The sequence below is a fragment of the Streptopelia decaocto genome, assembly GCF_964273445.1.
Source record: "Streptopelia decaocto genome assembly, chromosome: 3".
NCBI classification, from domain to species: domain Eukaryota; kingdom Metazoa; phylum Chordata; class Aves; order Columbiformes; family Columbidae; genus Streptopelia; species Streptopelia decaocto.
In genome coordinates, this window is record NC_138656.1 from 85,137,305 (window position 1) to 85,151,623 (window position 14,319).

At 37.3% G+C, this 14,319-nt stretch overlaps 1 protein-coding gene across 6 annotated transcripts in view; it reads left to right on the plus strand.

Annotated features, from left to right (window-relative positions):
• UBE3D (ubiquitin protein ligase E3D) overlaps window positions 1–14,319 on the plus strand; it is an 83,090-nt gene that overhangs the window by 3,386 nt on the left and 65,385 nt on the right. For all 6 annotated transcript variants that reach the window (XM_082049660.1, XM_082049661.1, XM_082049662.1 and 3 more), the window contains 5 exons: window positions 10–100; window positions 4,839–5,070; window positions 10,665–10,734; window positions 13,201–13,270; window positions 14,164–14,272. In XM_082049660.1, coding sequence (XP_081905786.1) covers window positions 10–100; window positions 4,839–5,070; window positions 10,665–10,734; window positions 13,201–13,270; window positions 14,164–14,272 — 572 coding nt within the window. The remainder of the gene's footprint in view (window positions 1–9; window positions 101–4,838; window positions 5,071–10,664; window positions 10,735–13,200; window positions 13,271–14,163; window positions 14,273–14,319) is intronic.

Sequence of the window (14,319 nt, forward strand, 5' to 3'; positions counted from 1 at the left end):
TATCTATAGATTCAGTTTGCACTTTGAGGGAAAGTCTGAAACCCCAGAGGAATTATGTTTTTTACTGTCAATCCTGTGGTGACATCATAGTAAAAGACCGGTGAGTACTGCAGTGTCTGGTATTTATAGCAAAAAGTGACATAGTGATTAGTATTTGTGTTATTTTGTGTACTTAGATAGCTAAAAGGTATTTATTTTGAAACTGATAGATGAGAATGCTTTTGAAGCACTAAGGATGACTAAAAGCAAAATTACCTGAAACAGCTTTTCACTGTTTATTTACTTACTTCTTGGCTTTATTCTGGCTGGAAAGTAGAAGTACCTTACAAAGGGAGTTTGGTGCATTGCCCTGGAAGCTGGGGAATCTGGATTATTTTCCTGCTTGTCTGCTGTGCTTTGAGCGAGACATTTCGTTTTGTAGGTGGACTTCTCTGTGAGTAAAATTTCTACTCTGAGATTTGTGGCTTTTTGTTCATACAAAATCTCTTTGCACTCGTTATCATGGCTTCTGGTTTTGCTGTACAAACAAAAAGCTGTAACATTTTTGCCTGGAAATATTGCAGATGTTAGTAGTTTTCCTTGATTTTATAGTAGCTGACGTCTTCACTATGTTGAATGGAGTAAAACTGAAATTTTGAGCTTAGGCTTCTTCCTTGCTGTGCACTTTAGGGTTTCTCTTCAGTTTTGCTAAATTTCTTATAAATTCCCTTCAGTCAACATGCTGTGGTGACAGAGTGGCTGCTCTACCTGTTAAGCAAAGCCCACCTCGGCATAGGTCAGGGATGCTGCATTTGGCAAACACGAGACCTGTTTCTTAGCTGTGTGGCTCAGCCTTATCTCTGCTGCTTACGAAGTCTGCAGAGTGAATGAGAATTTTAGTAAAATGCTGCTGCATTTTCTGGCCTTTCTGATGAACAATTTTGACAGCTTCAGCCAGATGTATATAAATTGTTAAAGATGCACTTGCAGCCTTTTATGATCTGTGTCAGTCCTAATACTCAACATGGTAATACACATATGGCATATTCTGTAAACTCTTGTTACTTTCTTGTCCTACATATGGATTTTTTGCTAGCTTGAATATAACTGAATGAGAATTTTCTGGTTTTGCCTTCTGAAATGTCTCATCAGAAAGTGTAGTTCTTATTTTGATACATTTCTAGAGTAATGAAACTGCAAATTGTAGTCGGTAACATTTTCTTTCAAAAGATATTGCACTTTCATATTTTCATCTCTGAGTGGGCATTTCCCTGAATTTCAGCACGTCAAATTTGTATGCATGGAGTTTACATCTTTTGGCTCTGTATCCTATAACAGGATGCAATCAGAATTTTTGAGAAAGGAAAAAGAAGGCGTGTTCATGGCTCTTTGCTTGGCATTTCTTCTTACAGGGAACCTCTGAGCTCCTCAAATATTATCATTAGAAAGTGTTAGTTAAGGCAAAGAAGAGTGGAGCTGCCAGTGTATCCAACATCTTCTGTTCCATCACTTCCAAAAGGAAGACAGTAGCGTAGTCAGTACTTTTAGCTACAGAATTTGTGTGTTGGTCTCCCCAGGGAGAGTGAGTGTGCCAGTGGCAGCAGAGGTGATGGGATTGAAGGGAAGTTGCAGAACTGTGTGTTTGGGAAACTTATTAAAGTGTGAATTACTGGGAAGGGGTCTGTAATAAGAAAAACCTGAGATCTAGAAAATGATACCTTGGAGAAGAAATAGAAATAAATTTGATTTAGTTTAGATAAGACTCTGTGGAGGAGACATTAGAGTCTTCCAATATGTAAGAAGCTGCTGCAAAGAAGGTGGCATTGGTCTTCAGTTGAATCAAGAGGAATTTAGGTTAAAATGAAAAAAAACCCAAACATATTCTAAAAATTATATTTTATTGTTAGAGGTTGCATAGGAAGCAATCATTTTCACTACTAGATTAGAGAAATACATCAGGAATGGTTGAAATGTAATTGATCCTTCTTTGATGCAAGAAAATGGACTCAATACATTTTCTGAAATTCCCTCAGTCTGCTTGCTTCCATGAATCTGATGGTTCTTCAGAGGTTCAGGTTATGCTCTCTACTTCTTCCTCATTAGCCTCACATTAACCACATTGAAGGAAGTGATTAGTTTTGGGGGTTTTTTTCTTCCATTATTTAAGAGCTGCAAAGAATTTGGGATACTTTCTTTTTTTCTTTCTCTCCTTTCAGTTAGGGTAAGTGTAGCTCATATATAAAGTAATTATATAAGGCTTTATTTCCATCATGAAGAAATTCTTAAAGGCTGAATGTTGTGAAAAATACATTTCATAAATTGGCCATTAAGCAATAACCCTTTGCCTTAGTCCAAAGTTAAGAATTTGTACTACGTAAATGTTCTACTGAAAAAATGATTGCAGGGGAAATCTTCTTATTACACTTTTCCTACATAGTAGCTTTAACCATGACCATTAACTGTCAAGCTGGGCTGTCAAGATTTAGTACTAAGTAAATAAAGAAGTCTGCTGTTGAAGAAATTCAGTTGGATCTTTTGTCTTTATTTCTCTGATGGAATAGAAGGGTTATATGTTTAAAAGTCTGAAGTCCATTTTGCTTGCACTTTTTGGAATTTTCAATAGAAAGGATGATATTACTGGGTTCTTGGATATTAGTTAATAATGGTACTAGAGATTATTTTTACTAGTCCAGTCTTATAAGGATCTCTGTGGCCAAATGCCTTAGCATGGAAGCCTACCTAAGAATTGCATCTTTATGGCAGGACTCTCTTAGACTTCTTAGGAAATTCCTACTGGTTGGAGCAACTGCTTTTGTTGAACAGGAATTCAACATCTTGATGCACTAGACCAGGGTTGTCAAACTCATTTTCTCCGGAGGCTGCATCGGCCTCATGGTTGCCTTCAAAGGGCAGAATGTAATTTTAGGACTGTATAATGTAACTGCTTGTACATTTATACAGTCCTAAAATTACATTCAGCCCTTTAAAGGCAACTGTGAGGCTGATGTGGCCCCCAGTGAAAATGATTTTGTCATCCCTGGTTTAGACTGTGAGGATAAAGAAAGGGTAATGTAATGAAACTGGACAGCATTACTCTGCAGCGTAAGGTAACCTCTGTCTTTTATTCCCCCTGTATGTAACACTTGAAAAACATTGCTGAGCAATACCAGCTTTTTCTTGCTGTAGTGTAAAGAGCAATACATAGGAATGAAAACTTTTTTCATTGTTGAGTCTAGGCATTGGAACTAATTGTACAGGTGAATAATCAGTAATTAGCTCAACACCAGAATTAAGGTCCCACCATAGCAGAATTGTGGTTGTATCTTAGACACTATGTAAGACCACAAAGATGAAGACAGTGATGGGTAATGCTGAGAGGTGATCTTATTTATTTATGGTAAAGCTGGGTCAGGTGGTGAGTTATTCCAATTTTCATCTGCAGGTGGGGCAAGCACAGTTTCAAATGTATTGCCTATTTGGAAAGAGGGAAGTTTTTAGAAAATATTATAGTTTCAGTCACTCAGCAATACAAAAGGCACAAGAAACTACAGTGGGACAAAACTACTCAGAAGAGAGTAGTTTGTGAACTGCAAGAAAGGGAGGGTGTCTTAACTGTTGGCTTAGCAGCTGTGTGTTTATCTGTAAAGTAGCACCATAAGGAAAGTCGTATTTGCAAGTTTTAGGTAAGGAGTAGAATAAAGAAACTATATGTAAAGGTTTCAGGCAACAACAGAAAAAATAAGGGAACAAAAGGAAAGCATTCAAGGAAACTAGGCAGTGAGGAGAAAGTGCATCTCTACCATGAACAGTACAACTAGGAAACTGTCGGAGAGGTGCACATTGTTAAAGCCGTTGGCCCATTGGTTTGGTAAAGGGGCTGAATTTCTTGCCAGTGCAATAGTTTTCTCGAAAACACAGTTTAAAGAAGGTGTAACTATGTGGACAGTAACCATCAGTACTTCTACATTCTTCATAAAATCGCATGTGGTCGGACCACAGAACAGGTATAGAAACTGTAGACAGTATTGACCACTGACTCATAATGACTAAGCTGGTATTTATATAGCTGCATGTATATATTCTAACTTTAAGAGTATATTTTACAACTTAAAGCAGTTATTCCAAAGCTTATCTTATAAAATCGTCTGGCACTGTGAGTAACCAAAGAAAGTAAGCTAAAAAACGACACTGATAACGAAAGCAAAGTCTGGTAATGCCTAGAGCAGCCTCCTCGTTACATACAGCTGCCTAGGAGAAAGGGATTTGTTTTTGTTTTGTTTTGTTTTTTGTATGTGACTTCTGAAAGTTAAGTTTGCATTATCTTTTTTTTTTTTTTTTTAATGAAGATAAACTGTCGGGTTTTTTTGGGGATTTAGTTTTTTCCAAGTCTGGTATTTGACTTTGAGGGGCTTCAAAGGACATGTTCTCCCTTGCTGTGGCAGTGGCTTGTTTCTGTTGGTTTTATACCAGTATATGGTGCAAGGCAACTTTACAAGAAATAATAATAAATATAACTGCAAAATGCCCATTGTTATGTTTTTCATGACTGGGTACAACTGTTTTATTTTTGCCAAGTGATTCATTTCAAGAGAGGATTATGCCAAGTTCTGCCTTACAATCGTTGGAGATTCACCCTTGGGAAATGCTTCATGACAAACTTGGCAGGAAACGCTCAGCCATTGCTTTCTCAGAATTCATCTGAAGAAAGTGCCTTTGATTGAAAGGAAAGTCATACAGTTACTTTTGGAGAAAATGCCATACTTCCCCCCCTGCCCCCTTTTTTGTAAGGAATCCAAGCTCTCTTTTAATGTCTTAGAATATAATACAATGTATTGAAATATTTTCTTCTTCCCTCTTAGGAAATTTCTGAGAGTTCTTCCTCTGCCAAGTGAAAATTGGAGTGCTTTAGTTGAAGAGTGGTGTTGTCACCCTAACCCTTTTGCCAGAAGCACTTTGCACCCTCAGCATGCTGACTGTTTTCTTGGAGATACTTTTTTTTTGTTGAATTCAGGAAATGAATTGCATGTGCCTGAATCTGCTGTGTGCTGCTCAGAGGCTGGACACCATGCTTCTGAGAGTGGCTCCAACTTGGTAAAGTATTTTGTTTAAATAATTCTGAAGTGAATGTACTTTCTTTTTTTTCTTGTAAAGCACTTTTTTGTCACTGGTTTATTTAACTTTTGTGTATTACAAAGCTGTTTTGAAGGTCATAGTGAGTTGTTGACATTCAGTTGTACAGAAGCCAGAAAATATTCTAAGCTACAGTTTACATTTTCTAAAGCAGCACCATGTTCTTGATATTGACCTAGATATGCAAGAAGTTCTTCCAATAAACTGAATTAGAAACTATTTAATTATGTAGTTCTAAACCCACGTATTTCCCCCCCAAAATATCCCGAGTGAAAGACATCAACATTTAGTAAGATAATAACTGTAATGGGTTGGGTGTTTGTGAAAGGGTCATGGAGCAAAGAACAAGGAGCATACAGTAACCATAAATATAATCAAAGGAAGGTGTGATTTTACATATATATATTATTTTTTTTTTTTTAATTTTTTTTTTTTTTAGTTAGCTGTAGAAAGACTGAGAAATATAAGGATCTGTTTTGGGTTCATATGTGGTTATGTTACAGTCTTAGAATATAGTAAGGAAATTGAGTTTGTTTGACAGCTCTCTGTCTAGTGAAAGGTTCATGCCACCCCAAATTATAACTCTTCATGTTGATGTTTCTGAGATGCTCCAGGAGGGGATTTATCCATCAGCTCAGTCTCTAGGAAGAGAGCTATCGTTTGGCTTAGAAACAGCAAAATTTATTGTTGCCTTGGCGAAGAACGTTTGTAAGGATACTGATGTTTCAATGGTGGGATAAAACCAATGAAGAAAGCAAATTCAGTGCTTTACTCATCTTGGAAATCTAGCATTGTATAAAAGTTCAAGCAATAATCTTTTCTTCTACCAGAAGAACCTCCAGGAATTTCATTTGCCAAAGCTTTCATTTCCATACAGTCTTTTCTGTTTGTTAATTTACTGCTTGTCTGTATTAGTGCTGACAAAGGCTGGGCCTGCAGATACCATCTTTTCTTCCAATACCATGTATTAAACCTAATTACTGAAATCCTTCTACAATTATGGGAATCATTGTTACCTTGGCAACTTGTGTCTATAACAGCTGATGACTTGCTATGCTTGCTGTGTACAGATTCCCAACATGAAACTTTTGATCTGTTGAGCAGTAACACCAGAGGCCTTGATTCCTGTCTGCTGCTGCTGCTTATCATCATTAGGGATTTGTATTATCCCCAGTTAAATCACTGGGATTCTCGCAGTTCAGCGGTTGCTGGTGCAGCGCATCCAAGCGAGCTGTCTGCTTGGGGAAGAGTTCTGTCCTGCAGTCCGTATCTGCAAGTCTTGCAGCTGCGATCCCTTTGGTTTCTTGTTCCATTCTTTGAAAAGCAGAATATGAGGAGGGGAGAATAAGAACTGATCCCCTGAAAGGATATCAGCATGGGAGAAGCAGATTAATTTGGATTAACTCTGTGGTGATTGGAGTTTTTTCTTCTAAGTATCCTTAAAGGGACTGAGCAGAAGAAGTTCCAAGAGGACAATGCTTTCTGCCAAAGGTCCCCAAAATTAATTATCTCACATTTCATTAGTCTCAAAAGAGATCTTGGAACAATGGTAACAAAGACAGGAAGAGGCAGGGTACATGGAGTTCGTATTGCAGACCCAAGACAGGGGGGTGGTCTGCCCAACACGCTTCTTAAATCAATCAAAGAGGATGTTTCCCAGAAAAGGGTTATTTTTGAGGCAGAAACATGATAAAAGGATGTCACCGAGATGTGGGTCAAACGAGGAAAACAGCAGAACTTTTGAATGAGGGAGGAGGCTATCTTCTGTCAGCGGCATACAATAGTAGTTTAGTGTGATGAATTTTCATGTTTGCTTCCTTAAACTTGCACTGAAGTTGAGAATTCTTTCCTTGTTTGTGCCAAACCCCTCTTTCTACATCTTTCACACTTGCAACAAATTCTCATTTGCCTATTTCCAGCATCACTTGGTTGCCAAGTGAATGAACAAAACCATAAGATCCAGCAGAAACTGGACTAATAAGGAAAAAAAACCCCTCATACTGAAACAGAAAATTATTCCTTATTATGAGTAATAGAAAGTTACAGGCGAGATAGATTGCTACTGGCATGAATGTTCTCATTTCAAAGAATATTGTTGCAGTCTGCCCGAGTATCAAAGTTCTTTTTTAATTGCATTGCAGTTCTTTGGAAAGTGTTTGCCTATGACCGAAATAGTAGCAGGAATGTACCAGAGATGTTTAAACAAGCTTTTCCAGCCTCCAGTGGGACCAAGACAACATCTGTCCATTGCAAACATATTTCTCACATCTATTAGTCTTCCAGTGTAACACGTTTTTTAAGTGTCACATGGTCTCGCAGCATCCTAATAGTATCTCTTGGGGAAAATATTTTCCCTGACACCGTATCAGGGATCCTTAGGAATAGAAACAGAAAATATTAGGCTGGTGATCCACCTCCAACTGCAGACTGCCAGCAGCTGCAAGTTGTCAAATAGATATATTGATTTAATTAGTCTAGCTAAAACTTGCCTTTTCTTTTGAAGCATGATACCATGGGTTAGTGGTGTTTTTTAGGTACCACACTGCACAATTCTCAGCCGGCACCTGTAATTGTAGTCAGAAAAAAACATTCAAGGTGTAGCTTTCAAGGAACTACTCTGTATTATATACTAGTACTGTGCAATATTTTCTAGCAAACCTCAAATACTGTTTTTCACAAAACCCAGTCCACTTATCCTTGCTCTTTACATTAAGCAAGTGATTTTACTGTGTATGTTTGAGAGGAGTAGCAAGGCAGGAAGTGGTAAAGGGGATAACTGTTTATATACGAACCAGATGTTTTTTCTGATCTCCATAAGAGAGGGGCTGTACTTCCAACACAGTCAGTTCTGTGAAGCTTTAATAGTGGCTGTCGGGCTCTCCCTGGGGCTTTTAGTTTTATTCCTGGTTTGCGAGGAACAAGCAGGACTTTATGATCACAAATTCAGATTCCGTGCGGGATGCTTTCTGTTTTTCGTGGACCTAGAGAGATCCTGTCTGTTCATTTTGTTATTTGCGTAGTGTAGATCAGAGAGCTCTGTTAGATAACTCTGTATCTCTTTTTATCTCTAAGGTCTATTTATTTTCTAGAAATTATTTTAATACCCATTTTCCAAACGTTCCAATTTTTTAACTCACTATATAGATCCATTTTTTCAGTAATCATATCACTAATTCTGAAGATGTTATGTTTTTCTTTTGATGCGTATCAGCTATTCAGAGATCATATGTGCTCTTTCCTTTGCAGCATCTCATTAGTAACTCTGGTTTGGTTAGCTACCATCATCTAAATTATTTCGATTTTTGCTGTCTTCCGCTGTGTATTTCTTTGTTTTATCATCACTGGCTTTCTTGTTGCTGTTGTTCCTGAATATATGACCTGGCATCTGTCTATATTTTAGTGCAGATTGTTAGACCAAGCACAACCAACTTAATGATCCAGTCTGATGTATGCAGTTCCTTTGTCTCACTTGTTTACCCCTTCTCTATCACTGCAGCAGGAAGTACTTATGCTTTTCCATAAAGTAACTGAAAATTTTGACCCAATGTGTCTATTTGACTTGTCTATAATCTTTCATCATCAGTCTAATCACAGACCACCTGAATTAGAAAAAAAATCAATTAACAAAGCATTATTCAATTTTTGATTAGGATAACTGTGCTTGTAAATCTGTGTAGTCTGCAAGTCCACAGTCCCGGTTCAGAAGACAGCCAGTAGTAGATATACCTCAATACTCACCTTTGAAAGACAAAAAGTGTACCTGATATAGCTAGGGCCATTGGATTTACTTCATGCTGTTCATTTTTTTCAGTAGGCCAGATAGCACCACTTTTTGTTCTGAACATCAGTCTGACACATCATCAGCACACATGTTGAAATTTGAATACTACAGAGTATGATGGTGGTCATGAATAATTCTGTGCTCCCTGAAGAGCATATGTGTGTTCACTGCAGTTGAAGTCCATGTGAACCGTTGCCATGTTGTACAAAGTTTACAGGAAAAGATAAATTTGGAGGGTTTTTTCCCTTCAACTAGTTTTATGTTAAATTTCTATACTATTTTTCTAGACATGAGCTGCAATATGATTTCTCAAGTTGATAGTGACTTGTTTAGACTAATAAACTATGCCAATAAAGCAGTAGTTGTCTAATTACACATGGGTATTTTTATGCACTGTGTACAGTATGAACAATTGCAAAGGGGATTATACAAAGATGACATGTAAAAAATCTAATTTAGGTGTCTTCTCATTCTATTTTCAGTATTTCTAGCTCCAGAAGCGTTTATTAACTCAGGAGCATCATTGTGGTTGTATATACATATATACGGCTTCCAGAGCAGAGCTGTACTGCTACACCCAGATTAATGAACCCACACAGAACCAGTTCCAGAGTTTAGATTTTGGATTAAAGTAGGAGTTGTGCTTACTGGTATCTTTATGCTGATACTGAATTTAAATATTAACACTGCAATCAGTAGGAGCATTACTAGGACAGATCACAGGTTCATGCAGAAGTGAGATTTTTTTTCAATGGGCCGTAATAGATGCATAAGAGTAAGGCAAGTGTTGGGTGATGTTTTGGCCAGTCTAGAGACTTCAAACTGTGGTTGTTAACCACACTTTTTGTTTTTAATAAGCCCTTGATGAACATTGTTTTCCCTACATTTATGAATACCTTTTGAACTTATGTAAGCTTTTAATATGAAAAATATTCTCCTGTAGTGAGTACCAAACTTTATTATGCATGGTGTGACAAATACCTTCCTTTTATTTGATACAAAACATGTTATAATTTCACAGCATGAGCGATGAGAGTAAATGCTTTTCTTCCCCTTCAGCTTTTCCTAAGCATTTGTGATTTTATATATCTCAATGATACCCCTCAGTTTTCTCTTTTATGCTTTCTGCCATTACATGTATTTTCTTGCCACATATGGAAACTATTTTACACCTCTGACAATTATTCTTTGTCTTCTGCTTGAATCATGGGAGAGGGGTTGTTCAAGAACAGAATGCACCACACCTTTCTGGAATATCATGCTATGCTGTGTTCTTCAGCTGTTTCCTACTGATTCAAAATGACTGATGGGCATTTCCTGCTCTCTGCTGAATATTGGACTGGTATTCCTATAAAACTGTCCACAACAGCTAGAAACTTTTACTGAGTGATGGTAGTCACACTGCAGCATAATATTTTATTCATATATTTTGGAATACTTCTTTTCCTGTGCATTATTTTGCCCGTATCAAAATCAAATTTACCTTGTTATTTTATTGTTTTGCCACTCAATAGTATGAGATTCTCTTGTTAACTATCACAGCTTGTGTTCTGTGGTCAGCATATATTGCCAGATTTTAAAACTAGTATGAAACTTTCAAGCAAATTGAAGTGTAGAAAGCTGGAATAGCAAGCGGAAATCTATGTGTATACAAAGATAAAGAGAATGGAAATAAGTACAAGGTTCACCATCTACTCTGGAGAGTATGCCAAAATTTTACATTACTTTTGCAGAATAACCAAGTGACATTTAAATGACTTTTTTTGTCCTACAGAAATCAAAGGAAAATACCAGAGTAATTTGTAAGCGCTGCAAGACAATGCTGGGAGAAACAGTATCACCAGGTATGGGAGGTACAAACCAAACGAGACTTCACTGCATCAGCCATTGAGCATGGGAGGTTAAAAACTCTGGTGGAAAGTAGTTTATCAGTAAGGTGAAGGGTTGATTCCTGTGTTTGTCTCATTCCATTCTGGAGCAGATGATGTTGTTTGCACTGTTAGACCTTGAAGTGACTTATGACAGGGATTTTACTCATCCTTGTTTCAGTGGCATATTTGGTTAAATCAAAAGCTCTGAAAGACTCAATGCATGCTACCAGTTTATTAGGAATCCCAGTGACGAAGGAGATCTGAGAAATTACAGGTAGTTTATTTTGCTGTCAGTCCTACAGAAGATTGGAAAGGTTAATTCAGAACTTGATCAGCACAGAACTAGAAGCTAAAGATATGATTGCTAACAGCCAGCTTGGTTTCATGGAAAGGAAACCCTGTCAAAGAAACAGGTTATCTCTCATGAGATGATGATATTATTGGTTTAAAAGCTGTCATTACATTGAATCATCAGGGCTTACCTGAGGTAGTGTAAAGATGAGTCTCTGTTGGGTTTTAAAATGCAGTTATGGACAGAGGAGAAGCAACAATAAGACTGTTAGTAGCAGGGTTCATTCTTTCATTCTCCCTCTACTCCACTGCATCAGTCAATGTGAGTCTGGCTCAGTTTGGAGATCTGGAAAATATAAAAAATTCTCATAAAATGCAAAACCTGTTTAAGAAATAAGTTGTGAGGAGACACAAGACAGAACGTCTTCTGTTACAGAAGGTTCCATTGTCCTGTACAGGGATCTGAACAGTACAGGCTTTAATAAACCCAAATTTAAGGTAGGATGTTTGAAAGTCCGCAAGGCAGGTTGTTAGACTTTGGGAAAACTGTATTTGGAAAAGAGCTTTACAGATCATCATAAGTTATGGATAAGCCTTCAGGTGGCTGTAGCAACCAGTAGTTGATGTGATGACAGGGTATGGGAAAAGGTAAATACTACATAGACAGCAGTGAGTTGGCCTGGACATGGCTGAAGTCAGATAGCATGTCCATTGCTTTACCATGTTTCTTCAGTACTGTAGGAACTTTAAAGAAAGTTCAAAGAACAGACAAAAAAATCTTACCAGAGATATATGGTATAAGTCTAGACAGAATCACCTCTGTGCAAATAGACTAGAGAGCAGACTTGACTTTGATTCCTCATGAGCAGGTATCAGTGCCTGGAAGATAAAGCTGGATTAGAGTGATGTAGCTGTGGAAGCCAGATTTGGCTTTGAAATTCTTCTGCCAGCTATTCCTTCACCTAACTCTATCCACATATACTCATAGGATTTTTTTCTTGGGAAATCCCATGTTCTATCTCCCTGCGAGCAAACATTTCCTTAGTTCCCAATGCCCTTGCAGCCAGAGCACGAATTGCTTACCCAAGGTAACAGCTGGGGAGCCAGAGTGACTGAACTGTCTTCTTTTCCTCCTGTGTCCCAGGACTAGGCACAAGGTGGAAAAAACTAAAATTAAACTTAGAGATAAAACATAATTTCCTAACAGTAAGGATAATTTAAAAGTTCAGTACTTACCTGGAGAAAGGGTGGGATTACCACCCTTTAAATCTTTAAAGGGAATCTTTAAAACAGATTGTCTTTCTGAAATGCTTGCGTTCACATCCACTTGTAATGGTGTGTGTTGACAGAGATTAGATGAAACAATCCCTTCCACCCTTAACATTTATGGAACTAATGATTATGTACTGTTGTTTAAATGCTAAGGCTTAGTGTAATGAATTTATTTGCTTTATATGCTTAACCTGTTCTGCTAGCCCTCTGACATAGACCCAGAGCTTCAATATGATCATCTCTCCCTGACTTTATTGATGGGGATTAAATTCTGTACTCAGATACTTGCCTTTAGTGTCAAAGGCTGTCTTAGTGAAGCTTTTGGGGAACAGTTACGTTGAAACTCGGAAGGTAGGCAGTATTAGTGTTGAGTTAGTGTGATTTTTGGAAAGAAGTTCTATTCTGCTCTTTGAGCAAAGAAGAAAATTATTCCCCAGTGTGTGCGCTGTTATTAAAACTGTCTCTTGTGATTCACTGCAGCGTTGCTGAGTAGCAAGGGGTACTAAAATACTTACGTAAGCTATGCTGATCTCAGTGCTTTAGGAAAGTTCTTTCAATTCATCTTTCAGGTTGGGCTTGAACTCGCTCTTTCTTGCTTTGTTTCAATATGATTGTTCCCAGTGTTAAACAAGGATCAATATGAATGAGAAATTGCTGATCATGTAATTAGCTCAGAGCAGTTTTCTTCTGGCAATGTATGTTTTCTGTTATTGGTTGCTTCTCCTCCCAAAACTGAAGGAGAGTTTAACCATCTGCTGCACCACTTAATTGAGTGCTGAACAGAAGTTTAATTAGTCTGGTGATACAGTGACTTACAGTCTATTCTTAACAAGTCTGTTGTACTGTCGTACTTGAAAAATGCTTATGTCATTTTAGATACCATTAAATACTATGTCACTGAGGTGATCATTCAGCCATCTGAGGGGAGTTTCACCACAACACCAAGGTAAAAAATTTAAAAATAAAAGACAGATAATGTGCTCAGGTTTATGTTTGGAAAGGATGCTAGAAATGTAGCAAAATTTTAGTTTCTAGAATAATTACTTACAATAAGAAAGTGCAGTCATATTATATGTAATCATAATTAAGCACTGTAAAGGTAATGTAGTGTGAACTCACTCATGCACAATTTTGTTTGCTTGTCTTTGTGTGTGTGTGCATGTGTATGTATTATGCAGAAGCAGAGAGATTGTGTGTAATTTGTCACCGTGTCTCACTATTCGGATAATAAGCCAAAATACAGTACTCATTTATTTTGAACTATTTAAGTTTTAATGATATCTGGTGACTAATTATGGAAATGGAAGATTACATTATGTAAAGTTAAACTAAGTAAAGCTTGAATTGTTTAACTGGAAATGGAAGTGAGATTTTTGAATTTTCAAGTAATTCAGTTTGAAGTTGAGACTAAGATGAAGCAGAACATGATCTAGCTATCTAGTATCGTGTAATATGTATCATTCACAGTTCTTTCCTTCTGTGAATTGTATTTGAAAGATGATGTGCATCATTCAGAACTTTCTGTTCATATGTATAAAATATAATAGGGAAAAGCTTTTATTCAGCATTTGACATTTGGTGTCGGTCAAAATAAAGGATGTAGAGCAATTTAGACTGCTGATCTATTAAAAAATTCCAGTTGCAGGAAATAGAAGGCCCTCTGGTTTTGAGGGACAGAAAGATAAAGAAGCCCCATCACTCAATAAAAAGTGATTGCAGAATGTGATGGAGTATGGAGTATGGAGATGCTTGTATCTTGTACTGCACCAATAGGAGTGAGTGACTTTGCCCATGTAGTTGTTATGCAAACATATAATATGTTGTTAATTCTTAAAACAGGTCTCAATTCGTACAGAGCATGGTTGCTCAGTGTCTTGTGGAACTGTCCTCTGCTAAAAGCACATTTAGGTTCACCATAGAAGGGGATGATGGAAAAATCTATATTCTGGTAAGTTTTTATGTTTTGAAAAAGTTTAACCTGTGAATCCCAGCTCC